This window comes from Rhinichthys klamathensis, unplaced genomic scaffold (assembly GCF_029890125.1).
Source record: "Rhinichthys klamathensis goyatoka isolate OS25496 unplaced genomic scaffold, OSU_Roscu_1.1 h1tg000323l_1, whole genome shotgun sequence".
Lineage (NCBI taxonomy): Eukaryota > Metazoa > Chordata > Actinopteri > Cypriniformes > Leuciscidae > Rhinichthys > Rhinichthys klamathensis.
The window spans coordinates 12,462-36,020 of record NW_026606839.1 but is presented as its reverse complement, the minus strand read 5'-3'; the positions used below and the strand labels follow the sequence as shown (position 1 = coordinate 36,020).

Sequence of the window (23,559 nt, the reverse complement as noted above, 5' to 3'; positions counted from 1 at the left end):
TCAACGGCGTTGATAAACACGCTGAAAAGCGATTATGTGTGTTGATAGCACGCCAAAAATGGAAATACGAATTGGCGTGTCATAGGACACCCAGGTCGTGTCATGTCACATGATGTCAGAGAAATTCACTAAAATATAATCTCCTCTACAGTGGACAAAAGTCTATTCTTGGGTCCCAGGAGGATATAGGCCTAGTGGTCAACTCAATGTGATTTCTTTTGATTAAAATTTCTTGATTCAAGTCCATTTTTGTCAAATGGCAAGGCCTCTCTTGATCTTGCAAATGAATCTATATAAGGAACAGAAAAAAGGGCATGGGCCTATTGGGGTTGAGGATGCGGGATCTGAGCATCATTTATTGGGTGGGTTGTACTCTTTACTGATACTCCAATAGGAACAAAGAAAGTTTCATATTTACACTTAACTACACTTGCTCAGCCTGCTATCACCTGATTCCATTCAAGTTTTCTCTGCAGAATTTCAGAAAGGTAAGTGATATAACTCATCTCTCCATATTTCTGAAGTGCATGTAATGAACATTTGCATTATCAATGCAATCATTAATTATTTCTCAAAATAGTTGAGAATACTCATTGTGATCAGTTAGGCTATATTTAAACCTTTTAATTTTTACATTAGTGGCCAATCTTTATCTACAAAAATTTCAGTTGTGCAACAGACAAGAAAAACAAAAGATTTCTTTATTCTTCAGGTCCATGTTTTACTCCTTTTAGAGGGTCTATCATCACCTCATTTTTGTATTAACCTAAATATCGCTTTTTTTTTTTTTTTTACACTGTGCATCAAGATGGCAGACCAATCAATAAATAACAGTGAGCCTGGAATGTATTTCGATGATGACTATTATCATGATTTCAATATGAGCCAAGGAGACGAAATCTGTAACAAGACAAAAGTTGACCAATTTGGAAGAGCCGTCACACCAATCCTTTTTATCATCATTGTTCTGTTCAGCTGTGTGGGGAACACATTGGTCCTGTACGTCCTTGCGAAGTATGAAAATCTGAAATCCCTCACCAACACATTCTTGTTGAATCTGGCTCTCTCTGATCTGATTTTCACCTTTGGCCTGCCGTTCTGGGCCTACTACTACATGTATGGCTGGACTCTTGGAGATCCTGCTTGCAAAGCAATCAACTACGTGTTCTACACGGGATATTACAGCAGCATCATCTTCCTGACCGTCTTGACTGTCCACCGCTACATGGCCGTGGTCCACCCCATGTCGGTGGTCATGTCTCGGAAGAGCCTGCACTGCTACACCACCTCAATTGTAATCTGGATCATCAGTTTTTGCGCAGCCATCCCACAAGCCATGTTCAACTCCGTCGTGGACAGCTCTACTGAGACAACGACAGTCCTGCTTTGTGATTTCGAGGGGGAAATTAACTGGAAGCTTCAAACCGTATACTTGCAAAATTTCTTTTTTGTTGTCGCATTTGTGATCATTGCTTTTTGCTACACTGTGATCCTTACACGGCTGCTTCGACCAACATCTCACACTCGTAAGAAGACAGTGCAGCTCATCCTCTTCATAGTGGTGTTTTTTTTCTTGGGATGGGGGCCGTACAACGTGGCCATATTTCTGGACTCTCTGATTGCGTGGGGAATCTCTCCTTTTAACGAGTGCGAGGTCAGCAAATCCGTCGACTATTGGATGTACATTTCTCGCATGGTGGCTTTCTCACACTGCTGCCTGAATCCCGTGTTTTATGTTTTTATGGGGATAAAGTTCCGAAACCACTTGAAGAAAATGTTATGGACTTTCCGTAAGAAGAACAGCGAGCCTCAGAATCGACACAGCAGGCTTATTTACTCCAACGGCGAAGAAATATCAATGTATTAGCAATGTATGCTTAAAAATATCTCAGTTTACAACTGATTTTCAGCAACAAAATGAATGCAATGTAAAGTGTCTGTACTGTAATTGAACAAACTTTTAAAAATGTTTCAACTAATTATATTACTAAAACTGCGTGTAAAAAAGCTCTCAAAATCGGATGCAATTTTACAAGAGTATGTTTATATTTACTGTGTTAAATTCATTTGGATTGTATATATTCTTTCTTTTATACATTCATACTTGATGCAACAAATGATAAACTAATATGGGGTGTATATAGTAAACATGTTAGCTGTAATCACAACTGCATTTGTCATTATGCATGTGTTTCACATAATTCACATTTGCCTAATTAGATTTATTAACATTGAATAGCTTTACTAACAACAATAATAAGCGATTTAAAAAAAAAGAAATTGCACAACATATGCAATTTCTCCACTTTTACAATTTCTACAAACTCAAACTGAGTGAAATTTATCCATCAATATAGTTCTGATGTATTAATGTTTTTGAAAACATGTGCAATAAATATTTTCCTGCACTTCTGTCACAAATGTCATTTATGAACCACAAACATTAAAAATAAACTGCACACGACCACATCCTCTGCCAGTATCTCAAACAATGGTTCTATGATCTATGTCAAGGGTCCCAAATCACAATTTCCTTCAACTTTTTGAAGTAAAATATGTAAATTAAAAAAAAACATTTTTAGAGTACATTGCATGAGCATGAGAAAAACCTGGTCAGGTGTATACCCTATAGCACATTTAGTCAGGAAACACCTGCCAGGATGTTCTGCCACCATGGGTAACATATTTTCAGAGGACTATGATCTGAAAATTATGCAATTATAGCGTGAGTTCTGTAAATGCACACTGTAAAAAGTAATAAGTTGACTTTACTAAGAAAAGCTGTGGAAACTGATTGCCTCAAATTTTTCAAGCAAATTAGGTCATAAGTTTTGACTTGATACTACTGTCTACTTCTTTGTAGAGTTAACTTGTGTATTTGTAGAGGTTACCATAAAACTTGAGTACAGGTAACTTAATAAACTCAAGTTTAGGCAACTTACAGATTTAAGTTGAGATTTGTAAGCAGAACTTAAACAAAACAGTTAATTTAACATGTCTGCTTGTTCATTTTACTAGAGGAATGTGTGGAAACTGATTGCCTTAAATTTCTCAAGCAAGTTGTACTCAAAATTCTAAGTTGAAAATACAAAGACAGACAACACATTTGGCAAAACACTAGAATGTTTATTTGTTCAACAATAATAATGTTAAAACATTACTGGCCCGCCAACAACATTTTAGAAATAAAGCACAATGCACTCAAGAAAAAAAGAAAAAAACTAAAGACAATAAAGACATCAATGTTTCTTTGTTTTTAACATCTTTACAATGTTTCAACAGTGGTTGAAAGCAGAGCGTTTAAGTCACAGAGTTTGGTACAGAATGCCTTTCCTACTACAGTTCTCTTTAAAATTCTCTTCTTATAAAACTCTATTCTAAAACCAAACAAGTAAACTTGAAATTCAAAACATCCTGTTAAATATGGATATGTTTTATTTTTTCATTTTCAACAATTGGAAAACACTGACGTATCTGTAAAACAGTACTGAACAATTTTCTTTAGAGTTCTCTTAAAGGAACACTCCACCGTTTTTTCATATTAAACTATGTTATTCCCTTAACTAAGACGAGTTGATACATAGGCCTACCTCTCTCGTCTCAGTGCGTGCACTCAATCGCTCTGGCGCGTCGCGACACTTTGATAGCACTTAGCTTAGCCCAGTTCATTAATTAGGATTCAAACAGAGAAGCGACCAAACACCTCCACGTTTTCCCTATTTAAATACAGTTACACGAGTAGTTACACGACCGAGAATGGTGTAAGATGATTACACCAGTGTAAAATGGATAACTATAATGTATGGCGGAATAGCACTTGAGAGCACTTCGACTCGGTGCAGTAATATCATCACTCCTAAAAAATCCTCTCATCATCAGGAGTGATGATATTACTGCGCCAAGTCGAAGTGCTCTCAAGTGCTATTCTGCCATACATTATAGTTATCCATTTTACACGCTTAGAAAAGCGCCACGTTTTATTTTGTGTCACCATACTTGGTCGAGTTACACTACTCGTGTAACTGTATTTAAATAGGGAAAACGTGGAGGTGTTTGGTTGCTTTTCTGTTTGGATCCTAATGAATGAACTGGGCTAAGCTAAGTGCTAACAAAGTGTCTAGCGCGCCAGAGCGATTTAGTGCGCGCACTGAGACGAGAGAGGTATGTATCAACTCGTCTTAGTTAAGGGAATAACATAGTTTAATATGAAAAAAACGGTGGAGTGTTCTTTTAAAGACAGCTCTATTCACTCAAAGCATCATGGCTATGATCTATTACTGCATCAGGCGATTTTTCAGTGATTGGATTTTAGGTTTGAGTGACTTGTGGCCAAGGGACAAAATCACTCTCTGTATGAAGTCGAATGTGCTCTTCAGTGCTGCAGGTTTAGAGCATAAATTAGTCCAAAGAGCAAACACATTGCTTGAGGAAGATTTTCAAGATCATCCACAACCACTGTACCTTCCAGAACGATTGCCGTTGTTGACGCATCAAGATGCAGGGAGTAGGGTACGGCAGCGGTTGCAGACGACTCGGGAATCACTGTCAGAATACCTATTTCAATGTTGGACATATCTTCATTGTCATCAGTCCTAAAAATGGGAATAGCATATAACAAAAATGAGGTCAAAGAAAGCCACAAAACATATTTTAAAGGAACACTCCCACCGTTTTTTTCATATTAAACTATGTTATTCCCTTTACTAAGACGAGTTGATACATACCTCTCTCATCTCAGTGCGTGCATTCAATCGCTCTGACGCGCGGAGACTCTTTGTTAGCATTTAGCTTAGCCCAGTTCATTCATTAGGATCCAAACAGAGATGAAGTTAGAAGCGACCAAAAACCTCCACGTTTTCCCTATTTAAATACAGTTACACGACCAAGTAAGGTGACACAAAATAAAACGTGGTGCTTTTCTAAGCAGGTAAAATGGATAACTATAATGTATGGCGGAATAGCACTTGGACTCTGTGCAGTAATATCATCACTCCTGAAAAATGATATTACTGCGCTGAGTTGAAGTGCTCTCAAGTGCTATTCCGCCATACATTAGTTATCCATTTTACCCGCTTAGAAAAGAACCACGTTTTATTTTGTGTCATCATACTTGGTCGTGTAACTACTCGTCTAACTGTATTTAAATAGGGAAAACGTGGAGGTTTTTGGTCGCTTCTAACTTCATCTCTGTTTGAATCCTAATGAATGAACTGGGCTAAGCTAAGTGCTAACAAAGTGTCTCCGCGCGCCAGAGCGATTGAGTGCACGCACTGAGACGAGAGAGGTATGTATCAACTCGTCTTAGTAAAGGGAATAACAGTTTAATATGGAAAAACGGTGAAGTGTTGCTTTAAAGGGATAGTTCACCTAAAAATGAAAATCTTGTCATAATTTACTCACCCTCAAGTTGTTCTTAACCTGCATGAGTTTTTTTTCATCTGTTGAACTGAAAAGAAGATATTTTGATGAATGTTGTTAACCAGACAGTTGAGAGTAGCCATTGACTTAGAAAAAATACTATGGAAGTCAATGGGTAATCTAAACTGTTTCATTACCGACATTCTTCGAAACATTATTTTGTGTTCAACAGAAGAAAGAAACTCATACAGGTTTGGAACAACATAAGGGTGAGTAAATTACAGAATTTTTATTTTTGGGTGAACTATCCCTTTAAGAGCACATACTCATTAAAATGTGAAACAAACAAATAAATAAAACTTATCTTTCACTTTCTTTTCTCTAACCCTTACTTTGTTTCAATGTCCTGACTGTTTTTCTTGCCTTCATAACTCTTCTTGCCAGATATCAACTGTTTGAAGAACAGTTTGCCTGTTAAATAAGAATCACATCAGAGAAAAAAATACTTACAAAACATGTCTTGTAAAAATCGGTGGGGTCCTCTCCGAGAAGGAGTGGTAGGCCATGAAGAACGGCTGTTTGTTCCGCATTGATGTTGGATTTCTGCAAAGTTATAAAAATGTATATTGAATAGCGCTCGACACTAGCACAACACAGAGCAAAAAAACAACAGCAAAAGCATTTGTTTTGCTATCGAAACATAATTGCGATGAGCTTACGTCATTTTTAATCTGCTGCAGCCAATGTCTCCACATTAAGTCTTGAAGTTATTGGTGAAACGTTGAGTGAATCTGTCACAAAATAAAACGACAAAATAAGCTAATACCTGCTTGTTAGTTACACTATTTTAATTAATGCATCGTGTTGTTAATTTCCATGTGAACGACACGTGAGCATCGAACTTTCTAGACAGAATGAAAGTAACGTTAGGCCGCACAGCCAGGATTTACATATTATTAATGATAATCCCCGAACTTATAAACGTTTAACACAGCTTACAAACTGTACATAAAACAGTGTTCAGTAAAAATCGATTTTTGCAACCTAACGTTAGCTAGTAAGCCACTTGTCTCAACTGGTCTCATTCGACATAAAACTAACGTAACTTCAGTGTGCCTTTTCCTCTTACTGCACAATGAGCTAAATAAATTCTGTTTTTAAGCAATACAATGACATTAAAGTTGATAAATAGTTGTTCAAGAGGCTAGCATACCTAGTTTTGCTGCCGCATCCCGATCCCGAACACGAGATGAAGTTCTTCGTCGATGTCGTCTTCTTCAAGTTCAACCGTCCAATTGGGCAAATGCGCACGCGCGAGATGAAAAAAAACCCCGAGTTGTTTCGTCTCATGCTGAAACTTCATAACCAACGAACAGTAAATATATAAAGCTCTGTAATACAAATAAGTACTGTGAAGCAGTAGCAGCCGATGGCTTATTAATAAATAAATACACACGCACGTGTGTGTGTGTGTGTGTGCGCGCGCATGTATATATATAGCTATAGCTATCATCAAACCGTTTCTAATTGTATGGTATTTACTAAAAATGTTATTAATTTATTTATTTATTAATAAGCCGATGGCTTATTAATAAATAAATACACACGCACGTGTGTGTGTGTGTGTGTGTGTGTGCGCGCATGTATATAGCTATAGCTATCATCAAACCGTTTCTAATTGTATGGTATTTACTAAAAATGTTATTAATTTCATTATTATTATTATTATTATTATATGCAAATTCTGTGCTCCAGATATTTGCAACAGTGTGAACATGCCTTTAGTACAATACACTTACCAATCTTAAGTACAATGTACTAGATTTGTTTAGTTTCACCTAAAAGTTCACAGTACACAGTGTAATCAAGTTAAATCAACTGAGTTTTCAAAGTAAGTTAAATTCACTAGTTTTTCTTAAGTAGAATCAACAATTACTTTTTACAGTGCAATGTAAAATGTTTGCATGTTAGCTGTGGCCTCATACTCGGGTTTCTTTGGGTATTTTCTGCGAGTAACTTAAAAAAAAAGAAATATTTTCCCAATAAGATTTATATTATAATAATGAAATAAATCAATGAATCAAATTCTTCTGTAATTAAGTTCATGAATTGATACATCTACAGATAATGCTTGACTTGATTAACATTATCATGTATTGTTTAAGGTGAATTCTTTTGAAAGCATGTGTGCATATTTCACTGCAGAATGTCCATGGGCCTTTTCTGTCTATAATTTGCTGAGTCACAAAGAATAAAAATTAATTTCTCGTACATTCCGCAGTTCTATGCTTCAGTTCACCGCAGCTTTGACACTAGCAGTCATACGTGGTTAGCTGATTCAGTGTGGTCCCCTGGTATACGTTTTGGTAATATGTCCAGGAAAAAACAAATGACGATTGTAAACTTTGCTCGGGGGGGCATACTCTACCTTATGTGTGTGCTATAATATGGAAATACTATGCAGAATTGTTAATAAATTGTCTAGACTAATAGTCCAATGTCTTTTTTGTGTGTCACGTCTGGGCCATTAGCGACCTTAAACAGAATCGCAAAATGATGACTGTTTTTATACAGGTTTCCCCAATACTCCCCCTGCATGTCTGCCACTGGTCCAAAAGCAGATGTAGCTGTAAAAATATGAATATAAAAGCCAGTATTTGGATAGCATTGGATATGCTGCTTACTAAAAAGACTGTGACAACTCACTTAAAATCCAACCTTTTGGAAGAACTGTTTAAAAATCTCAATTTAAAAAGAGGCAATGCAACTGCATCCCCCCCCCCCCAGTATTTATATGGTTCAAGGAAAAAAATTAAGGAACTGGAATCGCTTAAATTCGCAAAAAATGTACATACACTTTGGGGGGGGGGGGGGGGGGGGGGGGTGCAAAAATAATTTTCACCCAGAAATTACTAGTAATAAACAAAAACAAAGAAATGGCATGTATTGAATTAAATGTGAAATTTTGAAAGACTGAAATAGAATTTTATTGTAAAACGTACTCCAATCATCTTCATGAAAAAAAAAAAGTGTTTTACAGTGTATTAGGATCTGTAGACCAATCTGTGAAGAGTGTTTTAAACTTCCCAGAAGACATGCCAAGCCACACACTTATTCATTGTGAAACTGCTCGCATTAGCAAAAGGAAATGACTGCACAAAAGTGTGATCTCTATTGTCACTTAGACGTTTTTCCTTTAGAAGTTTTTCAACCCTGTCAAATACAAACCTTGAGGTAGGCATTTCGTGTTCTTTCATTCTTAATATACTGATGATGCAAGAAACAGTTTTTCATAGATTTTTGATTGTGCGGGACTGTAATACTTTGATTCGAAATCTATCGAAATGGAAAATGTTGTAAAATGCTCATTTATATTCGTGCTAGATGGAAACGTCCAACTCGACCAGCAGCAGCAACAACTCAACCAGCAGCCATGATGATGATTATGACTACAACGGGACTGACAGCGTGTTAATCAAAATGTGTGAAGTTGATGACTATAAAAAGACGACAGCCGTCTGCTACGCCACGGTCTTCTGCCTTAGCATCCTTGGAAATGGCTTCCTCATATGTGCACTCACTTGCTACGAAGACTTGAAAAGGGTCACCAACCTTTTCATGTTCTGCTTAGCACTTTTCGACCTTCTGTTCACACTGACGTTACCTTTCTGGTGTGTGGACTTTCTTCATCACTGGGTTTTTGGTGACGTCGCCTGCAAGATCATGACCGGGGCCTATTTTGTGGGAATCTACGGAAGTCTTATTCTTCTCACGGCCATGACCCTCGACCGTTTTGTTGTCGTGGTGGTGAGAAGTTGTTGGCTAACGCGGAGACGGAGGCTCAAATGTTCAAAAGTCGCCTGTGTTGGTGCATGGATCATAAGTGTGATTGCTTGCTTGAGAGATTCAATAGCCTCAATGGCAGAAAAAGTCCATGTCAACACTTATGCTTGCAAAAGCACAATCACGGTCGATGATAATGTGGGATATTATTCACAACTCATTCTGCTGTTCCTCGTACCATTTGCCCTCATTGTTTTCTGTTACACCAAAATCATTATAACTCTCATGTCAACGCAGACCAGGCAGAAATACAGGACTGTGGTGTTAGTGCTGTGTATTGTTATTGCTTTCTTCATATGCTGGGGTCCGTATCATATCATCATCGTGTTGATGTCCATCTATGAATTTGATGCCTGCAAACATTACCAGCTGCATGTTGCGTTTGTCGTCTGCAGAATCCTGGCGTTTTCGCACTGCTGTGTAAACCCAGCGCTGTATATTCTCAGAGGGAAGTACAGAAATCTCTTGTCCAGCTTTTTGTTCTGCTCTCCTGAACTCAGGACGTCGGGGCCCTACAGAGGAGCCACGGATCCCAGCGACTCCAGGATTCATCCGTACACAAATGAAGGAGCTCTTGGAAACTGCGACGTGAGACAAACAAACGCCACAGAGCTGAACACACTGTAAAAATGGAGAATGCAAACATGATGTAGGCTATTATGCCCTATTTTTACCCTGAAAATGACTTCATAGATATAAAAAAAATATATACTGATATTTAAAAAAAAAAATCAAAATTTTTGAATTTAGTATAATCATGAAGTAAACTGTAATATATATATATATATATATATATATATATATATATATATATATGTATTTATTCCCGGAGAAACATTTTAGTACATTCAGTTATGTTTCATTTAAAACAAATCTTGCTTTTTTTTCCCTGAAAATTACATCATAGGTGTAAAAAATATATATTTTTTTATTTTAAAAATATATTTTTTAAATTTACAATTTTAAATTAGTGCTGTCAAATAGATTAATCACAGTTAATCGCATGTAACAAACTGTGTTTATATAATACACACACACAACCACACATATTTATATTTATACATATACTTTTTAATAAAATAATATTTTTCTATAATATTTGAAAGAGCAAAACTCTTATGGCTGTTTATTTAAAGGTTTCTTTACATTTTTTGTTTTTAATTCAGATTTTATCATATTTGAAAGAGCAAAACTCCTGGTATGGATGCTTATTTTTGCATTCTGTATTAGAAATGTAAAGAGTGATAGTGGAAATGATTTGTGTTATCCCTACTGTGTTCAGGGATTTACTTTAAGATGGATGTATCAGTTAGAGAAGATGTGTGTTAATGAGTTGGGTGGTAATGAGTGGGCTGGACGTTCATGTGACTGGAGGGGGAAACATGCAGAACAAATTTCAGTATCTCTATGACAGACAAGACAAATATTTTAAGGAACCCCAACAATCAAGGTATTTCTTATTTTATAGCTTTCTTTATTTTTCTCTTCACTTGTATTTCTAATGGCTTTAAAGAGAATACAAAATTCTGTCATTATTTAGTCTCTCAAATACCATTGGTCATATGACTCATGTGCCACATTCCAAAGGATAGCTTTGTATAAGTACTAATTTTGTATTTTTTCCATCAAATCTGTGTTTTTTCTGTTCTGCATGGCTTCAAAAGATTTGTAATATACAGTAGCTGTAAAAAGTTAACTTTATAGTGATTTTTGATCATTATAAATAGTCATTGCACGTAAAAGAATTGTGTAAAGAAATATTCTAAATGTATAATTTTGTGATTCGTGTAAAAAAAACAGCATTAGCATGACATACCGTAAAATAGAGAATAAATAAGTTGATTAATGGTAGACCAGACTTATTGCAAACGTTTTATATGGTTTTTGATATGATCTCTGTACATAATATTTTCACATTATTGAATGTTGCTGTCATTCTATAATGAAAAAATGGCTTTTAAACTATTTTCACTCAGAAATTGTAGCACATTGCATTAATTAAACAGAATTTAGTAGAAAAGACTGAAGTGGTATTTTCTTGTAAAACATACTTTTTTTTTTCCAGACGATGAATATAGACACTTTGCAGACAGACAATTTCAGCTATGATTATAACTACTCATATGTGGATTATCCTTTGATTAAATTAGAGGAAGAGAATGTTTCATTGGCGGTGATCAGCGCCGTTTGCTACAGTCTCATCATCTGCATCAGTCTACCAGGAAACAGCTTTTTGCTTTGGGTGGTCTTGAAGAAGGTGGGTTCGAGAAGCTCTGCGGACTGCTTGCTCCTTCATCTCACAGCGTCCGACCTCATCTTCACCTTCACGTTGGTGCCCTGGACCGTGAATCACATCTGGGGCTGGATCTTTGGGAATCTGGCCTGCAGGTTGTTCAGCTGGTGCATCTTCTTGGGCCTTTACAGTTACATGATGTTCCTCACAATCATGACTGTCCATCGATATGTGGCGGTCGTGCATCCGGTGTTCGCTTCATCTGTCGGCAATAGCAGACTGTACACACACGCCTCGTCTGCTGTGGTGTGGTTGATCTCGGTGGGCTTCAGCCTGCCTGAAATGATCTTCTCTGAGACCGTGGAAACTCATGGCGGTGTGTCCTGCATTCCCACTTACAACTCAATGTTTATGGAGTCGTTTGGATATTTCACGCAGATTATTCTCTTTTTCCTGCTGCCATTCCTGGTTATTGCGTTCTGCTACACCCGGATGGCTTTTAGCATCCATCAGAGCCGCATCAGAAGCAGAAACCATGCTTTATGTATCATCTTAAGCATCGCAGTGGGATTCTTCATCTGCTGGGCGCCGTATAACATCTTCCTCTTCCTCATCTCCTTGAGGTCTTTAGGCGTCGCTGTATTCAGGCAGGCGGTGTGGGAAAACGCTTGGGAGAACATCTACAGTATCACTCATATTCTAGCGTATTCCCACTGCTGTCTGAACCCGCTCGTCCACATCTTTGGAGGGAAGAAGTTCAGGAGATACCTGCCATGGGCCGGAGGCTTTCGTCGGCTCTCACAGAGGTTCAGCACTCAAACCTTCAGCAATCAGAGCAGCTTCTCAGGGCAGTTTCATCTCTGATCATATCAAGGGTCAAGTGTCATGATATCATGAGGTGTGTTGGCTTCATAGCGTTGCAAACCCATCATGGTCTGACTTAAAGCAGTGCATGCCTGTTAGAAATTTTGTCCGACTTGAGACTGCGCCGATGCCATCAAGCCGTGTCCAGATCTGATGAAGGACCTGAGCCTGGACACGACGACAACGCAATCCTGAAGTGTCAACTAGTCTCTCCACTGTGAAGGCCCGCTTCTCCTTCCCTTTAAAACGCTGTCAAAATAATTCCGTTTTCGCGGAAGCGATAAATAATTCTGTAGGCTATTATACATTTTTAAGGCCAGACAAGTAATTTGCTGAGGTCAATTTGTAAAAAAAAAAGACTACACGCCTGCGCACATATATATTCAAACGCGCATACCTAGACTAAACACTTAATACGCATGTGCACGACGTCGGCGTTCTCACAGGTTTGCGTTTTTGAAATTTGCAGAGATAACTTCTTTTTTTTTATTTCTTTTTTTTATTTTTATTCAAGGCTTGCACCTTGGAACCTATTTCAAGGTTTGCGTTCTCGAACCACCAGGCACTGTTGATGTGCGAATGAGCGGCCGGACTGCGTTAAGGGTTTTCTGTGAGAACGGTGTCGTGTTAGCATTAAGTTAATAACTAATGATCTTTGCAACGGAAATGAATGAATCAAAACTAACTTTAGCTGGACAATAACTTTATTCTAGAGCTGCAAAAAAATCTCTGTTGCTTTAATTTCCTATTATCACTGTAAAGCTATTGTTGTTAATATTGTTAACAGCGCTATATAAATGAAGACTTCACTTGACTTAATTAAAATACAACTGTCTTTTAGTTTGTTAAATAATATTAAACAGTCCATTAAATGATATTAACAGATTTTAGTGCTTAGATTAGTACTGATTTAAATGCTTAGAAGTATTTTTCATTCTTAGTTCATGTTAATGTTAACTTATGTTAATAAATAAAAATCGTTGGAAAGTGTTACTTAAATGTCACAGATGAATAAAAACTTAATAAATCGATTTTTAAAAGAATGGATCAAATTCTTAGAAATGTAATCTAAATGGCAATTCATTTTGATTTATACATTAAAAAAGTAGACATTTAACAGTTTTAATTAACCTTAAATGTAATAAAACGGTCAAGATATCGAAATATACTTGGCACACAGCCATGAGGGTCTACATGGTCTGTTTTGTGATATAATTTCTGTTCTATGGGTTTCCTGTGACAAAATGGATTTCTGAATGTTGGTTATTCAAAAATAAAATGGCTTTACTGCTTATTTTTAAAAGAAGCTAGCCTATTGTACCAAACTTCTTTAGTCTTTTTTTCTAGATAGTTTCACATTTTTGCCTTTAAGCCCCAGAAACTATCAAATGAAAACATGTTTATCATATGTGTATTATAGCTGTCTTTATTAATTGAATGTGTTATAGATCTAAAAAAATAGAAAAGCGTGTCATTGAACTCCATGTATTACAGTAATATGTGCATGCTTGAGTTTGTGTTTGGAGAAGTGCTTATCATGACTGTAATTTGTCAACTTTTTTGAAAGAGGAACAGAGACAGAAAAAAAGCAGATGGAAAACCAAGTGTGATAGCAGAATATTGAAAAGGATAATTTTCCACTGTGTAGTAAAAATGAAAAAAAAAAAATGAAAAAAAGAAAGAAATGAGAAAGCTTTATGAGAAGTTTTTAGTATACCTAGGCCTCTGGGTTACAAACTAAGGTTCATGATGGTTCATTCCTGTTAGTATCCAGTAGGTGGCAATAGAGGTCAATAAGTGAGACAATTGGCACTATGGATTACATGATTCTAATGTCATTTTTATTATATTTTCGAGTGTTATTTTGTCCAGTATCATTTAGACTCACTTCTTTTTTTCATAATTAATTTTGCAGAAATATTTAAAAATCTTACTATGGTTGCTATTCACTTTAATTGTATCATAAAAGAGCAGCTTGGTCATTGTATCCCACAGAATAAAGGAAGTCATGCTTTAAAAAATACATGAGGATGAACTTGAGCAAGTTCTTTACATTTTATCGTGGAAAAAGCCATTAATAATTTAGCAGAACTTTAGCTTCTTAACATAACAATTAGTCAAAGTTAATATTTTATCTTTGTTTAATGGATGTTTTCATGTTTTCACAAAAGAAAAACAGTCTGAAATCCCCCCCCCCCCCCCCCCCCCCCCCCCCAAATTTGGTGGACCCCCTGCTGCGGACACTTGGAATAATTTCAATTCACAGTGAATAAATGTATAGATTATTTGCCAGTAAACCATCCAGCCCAGATGACAAGTGGATGATTGACAGCTCTCTGCTTTGCTATTCATTGGAGTATTTCATATGAATGCGGATCTGCGTTCTGGATATCACAGATACATATACTCCAAGGTATCTTTAATATAACACCTAACGTGATTATGTGTGATATCTGTCTAATAGCCTCCTGATATATCTCATTCAGTGCAACTCAGATTCCCACACAGTCTCTGTCCTGATCTGATCCCATAAAACTCCCAAACCACAATCCTAACAGACGGCAGTCAATTGCTCTCCTAGACAAGACACAGACTAAGCTCGGTTCTGGAGTGATTTACCACAAATTCAAATCAAGGTGAATATGCATATGAAATTTGTACCAGAACATTATTGCCCGGTTTCACAGACAAGGCGTAAGCCTCCCGACTAAAATGCATGTTTGAGCTGTTTTAACTGAAAGCAACTTGCACTAATATATCTTAAAATATATTAGTGCCGTTGTTTTGTCGTAAGATGCACACCAGTAATGTTTTTTTTCTTTTCTTTTTTTCTAAGGCACGTTTATAAAAGCTATACTTAAATGTTCTAATTGAATAAGGCTTAATCCTGGCTTAATCTAAACCCTGTCTGAAACCAGGCACTCATAACTTCATTCTGTACAAACTGTTGAGGGTCAGCTGAAAGATGGCATTAAATGGATACATTAAATTGGTCAAAAGTGACAGTAAAGACATTTATATTGTTGCAAAAGATTTAAAATAAAATGCTGTTCTTTTACTCTTCATCGCAGTTTCCACAAAAATATGAAGCACATCTGTTTTCAACATTGATTATAATCATAAAAGTTTCTTGAGCAGCAAATCATCATATTAGAATGATTTCTGAAGGATCACGTGACACTGAAGACTGGAGTAATGACGCTGAAAATTCAGCTTTAAATCACTGGAATCAATTGCATTTTAACATGTACAGTATTCAATTAGGAAACACATTCAATTAGAAAACCGTTATTTTAAATGTTACTGTTTTCGCTGTATTTTTTATCAAATAAATATGTGAGCTGAAGATTTTTTTTATTTAAAAAAAAATTACACACCCCCAAATTTTGAACGCAAGTGTATCATTTTTTTTGTCTCTGTCCATGCGTATGTGCTTGCCCAGCACTGTCTGACAACACGTCTGCTATGACATTTCAGCAGTGTTAAAATGACAGTGTTTATATCACTGACATGCCTCGCTAAATGTCCTTGATCGTGCTGTTTCACCAAACATGGACAACATTTCAGAAGAGACCATGTGATTGATGTCTTGCTCATAACATGGCAGGAGTTATACAGTCTTTACGTTCCTCAGTGTTTTTTAGAGCTAGACGGAGAAACACCTGCTATTCACCTTATCTAGGGTGAAAATAGTGTTAAATCCTTCGAAGACCTTTGAAATCTTCTCAGTTTGAACGGAAACAGTTTCTCGTCGTCGGAAAAGTTGAGAAAAGACAAACCTGTTCGCTGCATCTGTTTGCAGGTTTCTTGAAAGACGCGGTCCTTCACCATACTGTACCTCTCTGGCAAATGTGTGCTCAGATTATAGCCAGGAGCCAAACAGATGTTGTTTTCTGCTCAATAGTCTCATTAGACTTCTTCTTCTTACCTGTTTTCCTCCTGTCTTTATTTAACGTAGTTTGATTTTTCGTTTCTTTTGCTGCCTTTTAATGCCCTCGTTTTCTGACAGGAGTTTAAAACCAGCACATTTCTGTCTTCCTTCTTTGATATTATTTTTCACAAATGTTAGATCCGGGTAAAATGTCACATTTATCACATTAAATTTGTAATTTTATCAAATTGATCAATTGTAATATCTTTTAATGGCCTATTTTTGCTGTGTTTATGTTTCTTCATCATGTTTCATGACCTATACTACTGCCTGAAATGTAATGGCAGGGTCCCATTGTGACAACTTACCCCATACACTTTGACAACATGTTACACTATGAAGTTTGAGTAAAAAGTGTGACAAGCTTTCTTATACAATTTAAAAAACATATTATTCTCATATTCTGCAAAAGAATAACATATAATTATATTGTATTATATAAATAATATAAAATATATATATAGGAATAATATGGTATAATATAATATGCAATATATATTAGATAGCCTATATGCAAAAAATACATTATAGTATTATATGTAGGCTACTATTAGTTATTATACATTTACTATATAATATGAAAAATCTTATTCTCATATTCTGCATAGAATAATATTTAAATATATAGGCTATACATATATATATATATATATATATACATGAAGAAAAATATATACATATGCAAAAAAATACATTATTACATTATCATACTATTATATATTTACTATATATAATAATTCTAAGAACAAATAAAGTTGATTAGAAATAGATTTCAAATATAAATTTGTAGAGAGAGTGCTTGTTGTAAATGAGAGGGAAAGAGGTGCATATGCCTCAGGCAAACCTCAGAGGACATCAGGGTTAATTGAGAGCAGATTGGAGTGAAACACAGTGTTCAAATCATCCTTGATCAAACCAAAAACATGAGTCACACCGCACAGCTACTCTACCGGGTCAGAGAGGAGAACTATGGAATATAGGATTCAACTATATTCATTTCTTCATGATTTTTTTTTTACACCTGTGATGTTCTGCGTAACAGCAACAACTCTTTATTTACATGATTTTAATTTAAGTGCCAGAACAGAGAATTAGAGTCATCTTACTAAAACAAAACTCTTCTCTTCTAAATATCAAAGGAATTATTCTCTGCTCACTCAAAGGTCTTGCTTATGAAACGATGCATTTTAATAACCAGGTGTGGCATTGATTGAAGCCGATAGACATCTGTTCTCTAAAGGATTTTTATACTAATCTCTTCCTCATTATAACCAGAACCGTCTAATTTATTAGCGCTTGCTGAGGCGTCCTTAGGGTGGATTTGAACAAACCCCTATCGCTCCGGGACTTAAAACTCGTCCTGCACCATTTGTGCTCTGGACATTAAAAATACCACACATTTTTACTGTTCTAAATGTTTGGACTTATGATTTTCTCCTGGAAGACATATAGCAGGTGAAAAAAGCCCATAATATGCCTATATACTGTAATGGAAGGAAGACAGTGAAAACTATGAGTTTGTTCAAATCAAACGACACAGTGTCCCAAATGACGCACTTATACACTATATACTTATGTACTCAACCGAATAGTGTAGGAATTTTATAAGGTAATTTTGTCATTCAACATCAGAGTCTGAAAATATATTTCCCTATATATGAATGATCAATATATTAAATGGTTTAACAGTATATTTGAAAATATACAGAATAATATATTGTGTTAATATATTACAATATTTTGAATAATACATGAGGAATTGCCGCTTTTCATATATTGAAAAATATGTGACAATATTTACTAATATATCATAATGTATGTAATTTTATATTTAGTAATACACTTCATATAGATGTATATGTGAGATATGTCAGATATGATGCTGCATGTGTAATATATTGTAGATATGTTTACTCATGCACCATAAACACACATATATAATTATAATAATTCGTTACATTTATATAGCGCTTTTCTGGGTACTCAAAGCGCTATACATGGAAGTGGGGAATCTCCTCAACCACCACCAATGTGCTGCATCCACCTGGATGATGCGACGGCAGCCATAGTGCGCCAGAACGCCCACCACACACCAGCTTACTGGTGGAGAGGAGACAGTGATGAAGACAATCAGTATATAGGGAGGATTAGGAGGCCATGATGGATAGAGGCCAAGGGGCAAATTTGGCCAGAATCCAGGGGTTACACCCCTACTCTTTTTTAAAGGACATCCATGGATTTTTAAATGACCACAGAGAGTCATAAAGTCATATAGAGAAATAAAAAAATGTAATAAATTTTTTAATTATACACACTATAAATGTTTCATATTTTCAAGCTAGTTAACAAAAGCACAAAAATACCTGCATGTACTAGGGTCTTTGGCCAAGAAACTATCACGGTGCTGAGAAAGTGCTCAACTATTACTTTTAAAATACAGTAATGATAGTCTAAATGATATTCAGCCAATCATCAAACTCACCACAGGCTCTACTCTTCAGCACAATGGTACGCTCAAAAAAACTCACACATACCAATAATGGAACATTAAACACCCCCTATATTATCTCCCCCATATTAATATTGAGCAAAACACATTAAATGACACTTAATTTTAACATTTGCTCTCCTTTAACATTTAACAGTCAGAAGCAAAGCATGCTGGGAACTAGAAATATGTTGTAACTCATTCCGTGAATGTGTGTGTGTGTGTGTATATATACACTCACCTAAGGGATTATTAGAAACACCTGTTCAATTTCTCATTAATGCAATTATCTAATCAACCAATCACATGGCAGTTGCTTGAATGCATTTAGGGGTGTGGTCCTGGTCAAGACAATCTCCTGAACTCCAAACTGACCGGTCTGAGTATTTCACAATCTGCTCAGTTACTAGGATTTTCACGCACAACCATTTCTAGGGTTTACAAAGAATGGTGTGAAAAGGGAAAAACATCCAGTATGCGGCAGTCCTGTGGGCGAAAATGCCTTGTTGATGCTAGAGGTCAGAGGAGAATGGGCCGACTGATTCAAGCTGATAGAAGAGCAACTTTGACTGAAATAACCACTCGTTACAACCGAGGTATGCAGCAAAGCATTTGTGAAGCCACAACCTTGAGGCGGATGGGCTACAACAGCAGAAGACCCCACCGGGTACCACTCATCTCCAATACAAATAGGAAAAAGAGGCTACAATTTGCAAGAGCTCACCAAAATTGGACAGTTGAAGACTGGAAAAATGTTGCCTGGTCTGATGAGTCTCGATTTCTGTTGAGACATTCAGATGGTAGAGTCAGAATTTGGTGTAACACAGAATGAGAACATGGATCCATCATGCCTTGTTACCACTGTGCAGGCTGGTGGTGGTGGTGTAATGGTTAGTTCCATCAACCAAATGGGCTTTTTGTTTTTTGGGTTAAATGGTTGAAATAAGGTCTGTGGTGAACAAAAGCACAAGATATTTTCCCAGGTAATATTCTACAATATAAAATACATCAGTAATACCATCTGGTGATTTTTTAAAAGCATTTACGTAGTTGCTAACAAGTTGCTAAATGGGAGGTTCTCAGGGACATCAACCGAACAGGGGTGCGTTTCCCAAAAGCATCGTTAGCCAACTTTGTTTGCAAGTTCCGTCGTTATCAGCATAGTTCAACGAGTCGGTGTTTCCCGAAACCATAGTTCCAATGAACACTCGCAAACAGCATCGCACAGTTGTGTTGGAACGACAGCTCTCGACATGTGGTTAGAAGCAGAGTTTCTTGTTTGCATGACATGTGGACTCAATAAATCCTTATCTTGAGCCAAATAAGCAAGCTGACATTCAGTAGGCCTACAATCTATATATTTTAATTAGAATACATAGAAATGTAATTTACGTCTTTTAGCTTGTCAAGAGATTTAAAGTGTTGTTTCTGAATAGTGCAAATGTGTGCATGTGCTCTACTACATAAGAACGAGCCTATGATTGAATCTGGAAATAGAGCAAAATAACTGAGAAAAGTTAGAAATAGTCCTCAGATGCCATGACCGTAATTTATAGCAAAACTTTTAGCATTAATTCGATCTCAAACAGATTAAAAGTAGTTATTACTGCACCACCTGGGTGATATCATTAACCAACGTGGTTGAACGACCAATTTGCGACAATACGGTTACGGGAAAGAGTCGCGACTAGCTTCAACGAAGTACGGGGAACGCACCCCAGGTAAACTCATCTAGTATTAAAGGGTTAGTTCACCCAAAAATAACATTTTTGTCATCATTTACTAAGTGTTATTAACTTGTAAGACTTTCGTTTATCTTCAGAATACAAATGAAGATCTTTTTGATGAAATCTGAGAGATTCTGTCCCTCCAATGACAGCTACGCAACTACCACTTTGATGCTTCAAAAAGTTCATGAAGAGATCTTAAAACTCTTCTATATGAATTGAGCAGTTTAGTCCAAATTTTCTGAACAGACTTGGTCGTTTATATGATGAACAGATTTAATTTAGGCTTTTATTCACATATAAACATTGATCAGCGGACATAAACAGAAGTTCAACCAAACCTGCTTGAAGCGCAAGAACAAACCTCTTGCTGAAGCTCAAACGTGCTGCGTAACACGAGAATGAACCTCATTGGTTCTTGCTGAAGCTCAAACGTGCTGCGTAACACGAGAATGAACCTCATTGGTTCTTGCTGAAGCTCAAACGTGCTGCGTAACACGAGAATGAACCTCATTGGTTCTTGCTGAAGCTCAAACGTGCTGCGTAACACGAGAATGAACCTCATTGGTTCTTGCTGAAGCTCAAACGTGCTGCGTAACACGAGAATGAACCTCATTGGTTCTTGAGGAAGCTCAAACGTGCTGCGTAACACGAGAATGAACCTCATTGGTTCTTGCTGAAGCTCAAACGTGCTGCGTAACAAGAGAATGAACCTCATTGGTTCTTGCTGAAGCTCAAACGTGCTGCGTAACACGAGAATGAACCTCATTGGTTCTTGCTGAAGCTCAAACGTGCTGCGTAACACGAGAATGAACCTCATTGGTTCTTGAGGAAGCTCAAACGTGCTGCGTAACACGAGAATGAACCTCATTGGTTCTTGCTGAAGCTCAAACGTGCTGCGTAACACGAGAATGAACCTCATTGGTTCTTGAGGAAGCTCAAACGTGCTGCGTAACACGAGAATGAACCTCATTGGTTCTTGCAGAAGCTCAAACGTGCTGCGTAACACGAGAATGAACCTCATTGGTTCTTGCTGAAGCTCAAACGTGCTGCGTAACACGAGAATGAACCTCATTGGTTCTTGAGGAAGCTCAAACGTGCTGCGTAACACGAGAATGAACCTCATTGGTTCTTGCTGAAGCTCAAACGTGCTGCGTAACACGAGAATGAACCTCATTGGTTCTTGCTGAAGCTCAAACGTGCTGCGTAACAAGAGAATGAACCTCATTGGTTTTTGCTGAAGCTTAAACGTGCTGCGTAACACAAGAATGAACCTCATTGGTTCTTGCTGAAGCTCAAATGTGCTGCGTAACACGAGAATGAACCTCATTGGTTTTTGCTGAAGCTTAAACGTGCTGCGTAACACAAGAATGAACCTCATTGGTTCTTGCTGAAGCTCAAACGCGCTGCGTAACACGAGAATGAACCTCATTGGTTCTTGAGGAAGCTCAAACGTGCTGCGTAACACGAGAATGAACCTCATTGGTTCTTGCTGAAGCTCAAACGTGCTGCGTAACACGAGAATGAACCTCATTGGTTCTTGCAGAAGCTCAAACGTGCTGCGTAACACGAGAATGAACCTCATTGGTTCTTGAGGAAGCTCAAACGTGCTGCGTAACACGAGAATGAACCTCATTGGTTCTTGCTGAAGCTTAAACGTGCTGCGTAACACAAGAATGAACCTCATTGGTTCTTGCTGAAGCTCAAACGTGCTGCGTAACACGAGAATGAACCTCATTGGTTCTTGCTGAAGCTCAAAAGTGCTGCGTAACACGAGAATAAACCTCATTGGTTCTTGCTGAAGCTCAAACGTGCTGCGTAACACGAGAATGAACCTCATTGGTTCTTGCAGAAGCTCAAACGTGCTGCGTAACACGAGAATAAACCTCATTGGTTCTTGCTGAAGCTCAAACGTGCTGCGTAACACGAGAATGAACCTCATTGGTTCTTGCAGAAGCTCAAACGTGCTGCGTAACACGAGAATGAACCTCATTGGTTCTTGCAGAAGCTCAAACGTGCTGCGTAACACGAGAATGAACCTCATTGGTTCTTTTACGTCAAGCGAAGATGCTTGAGCTTCTGTTTACCACAACTGATGTGAGTTTATGAATGTTTATATGCGAATAAAAGCCTAAATTCAATGTTCATCATATAAAGTGATCGAGTCTCATCAGAAAATTTGGACCTAACCACTCAATTCATATGGATTAGTTTTACGATCTCTTTGTGAACTATCCTTTTAAGTAAACTCATTGAGTATTACATATTACTCACTAGTCCACTTTCATTGTGTTTATAATCACGCTCTAGCAAACTACTGTATTCTAACTTTAAAGACAAAGATGAAGTCATGTGACTGTGGTGTATAGCTTTTGACTTCTGCCGATTGTATTATTTACACTTTTTGTTGGTCACAAAGTTTATTTTCTGCAATAATACAAAAGCAATGGATAAATCCTATTGGGTTTTTGTCGAGTGAACCAGGGTGATGCTAACTTCCGTGTCGGCCTACAAAAAATACATCATCCCTGCCCCACTTGTGTTATGCTGCGGGTCAACTTGACCCGTTTCGATTTTCTAGTTGTTGGAAATACTGGTTAACCTTTGTTTTCTTTCTTGATATTTTGTGACTTTTTCTCATTTATCATGATGAACATGCATGCAAAGTTTCAACATGCTGATGTGTTTCGACATATACAAACAAAATTACTATTACGTTTGTGATGTTCGCGGGTCAATTTGACCCTCATAGGCAGCCATTCAAAAGCAACTGTACAGACACAAAATAAAAACATTTATTTTCTGTATGTCAGGGCACTTCAACTCCAGTTCTAACGTGCAAGTGTATCTAAAAGTGCTCTAACCCTAACCAAACACAATTGAAAAAGCTAAAATCAGTGTTTAGAATTATTTGCAAATTACAGATGAAAATCTTTGTCAGACACAGATAGTAAAATAAGCTCTCATTTCAATATTCAAGATATCTAAAGCTTTTAACCAAAACTTTTATGTAGGATTTTCAAAGGCAGCTTCACAGAGCCAAAAAATGAATAAAAAAACATTTATTTGATGCATGTTTTTGTTATATTTGGTTTCTCACTTCCCTGTGAGTGAA

At 37.0% G+C, this 23,559-nt stretch overlaps 3 protein-coding genes across 6 annotated transcripts; all 3 read left to right on the top strand.

Moving 5' to 3' along the window:
* The first annotated feature begins 425 nt into the window (after positions 1–425).
* On the top strand, positions 426–9,854 carry xcr1b.2 (chemokine (C motif) receptor 1b, duplicate 2). 4 transcript variants are annotated; one of them, XR_008809641.1, is made up of 2 exons: positions 426–488; positions 735–785. XR_008809641.1 is itself a non-coding variant. In XM_056271702.1 (2 exons), exon 2 carries the CDS (start codon positions 8,743–8,745, stop codon positions 9,826–9,828), a length of 1,086 nt encoding a protein of 361 aa, XP_056127677.1. In that variant the 5' UTR covers positions 436–488; the 3' UTR covers positions 9,829–9,854. The 4 variants fall into 4 exon arrangements, 2 of the variants coding, with proteins under 2 accessions (XP_056127677.1, XP_056127676.1); XR_008809642.1 differs by having other exon boundaries at positions 713–780; XM_056271702.1 differs by lacking the exon at positions 735–785 and adding an exon at positions 8,743–9,854 and having other exon boundaries at positions 436–488.
* Positions 869–2,028, top strand: xcr1b.1 (chemokine (C motif) receptor 1b, duplicate 1). Its single transcript, XM_056271703.1, has one exon. It carries the CDS (start codon positions 881–883, stop codon positions 1,865–1,867), a length of 987 nt encoding a protein of 328 aa, XP_056127678.1. The 5' UTR covers positions 869–880; the 3' UTR covers positions 1,868–2,028.
* Positions 9,855–11,269: 1,415 nt separating the features above from the next.
* xcr1b.3 (chemokine (C motif) receptor 1b, duplicate 3) lies at positions 11,270–12,333 on the top strand. The gene has a single exon (XM_056271620.1). The coding sequence runs from the start codon at positions 11,270–11,272 to the stop codon at positions 12,296–12,298; it is 1,029 nt and encodes a 342-aa protein (XP_056127595.1). The 3' UTR covers positions 12,299–12,333.
* The last annotated feature ends 11,226 nt before the right edge of the window (positions 12,334–23,559 follow it).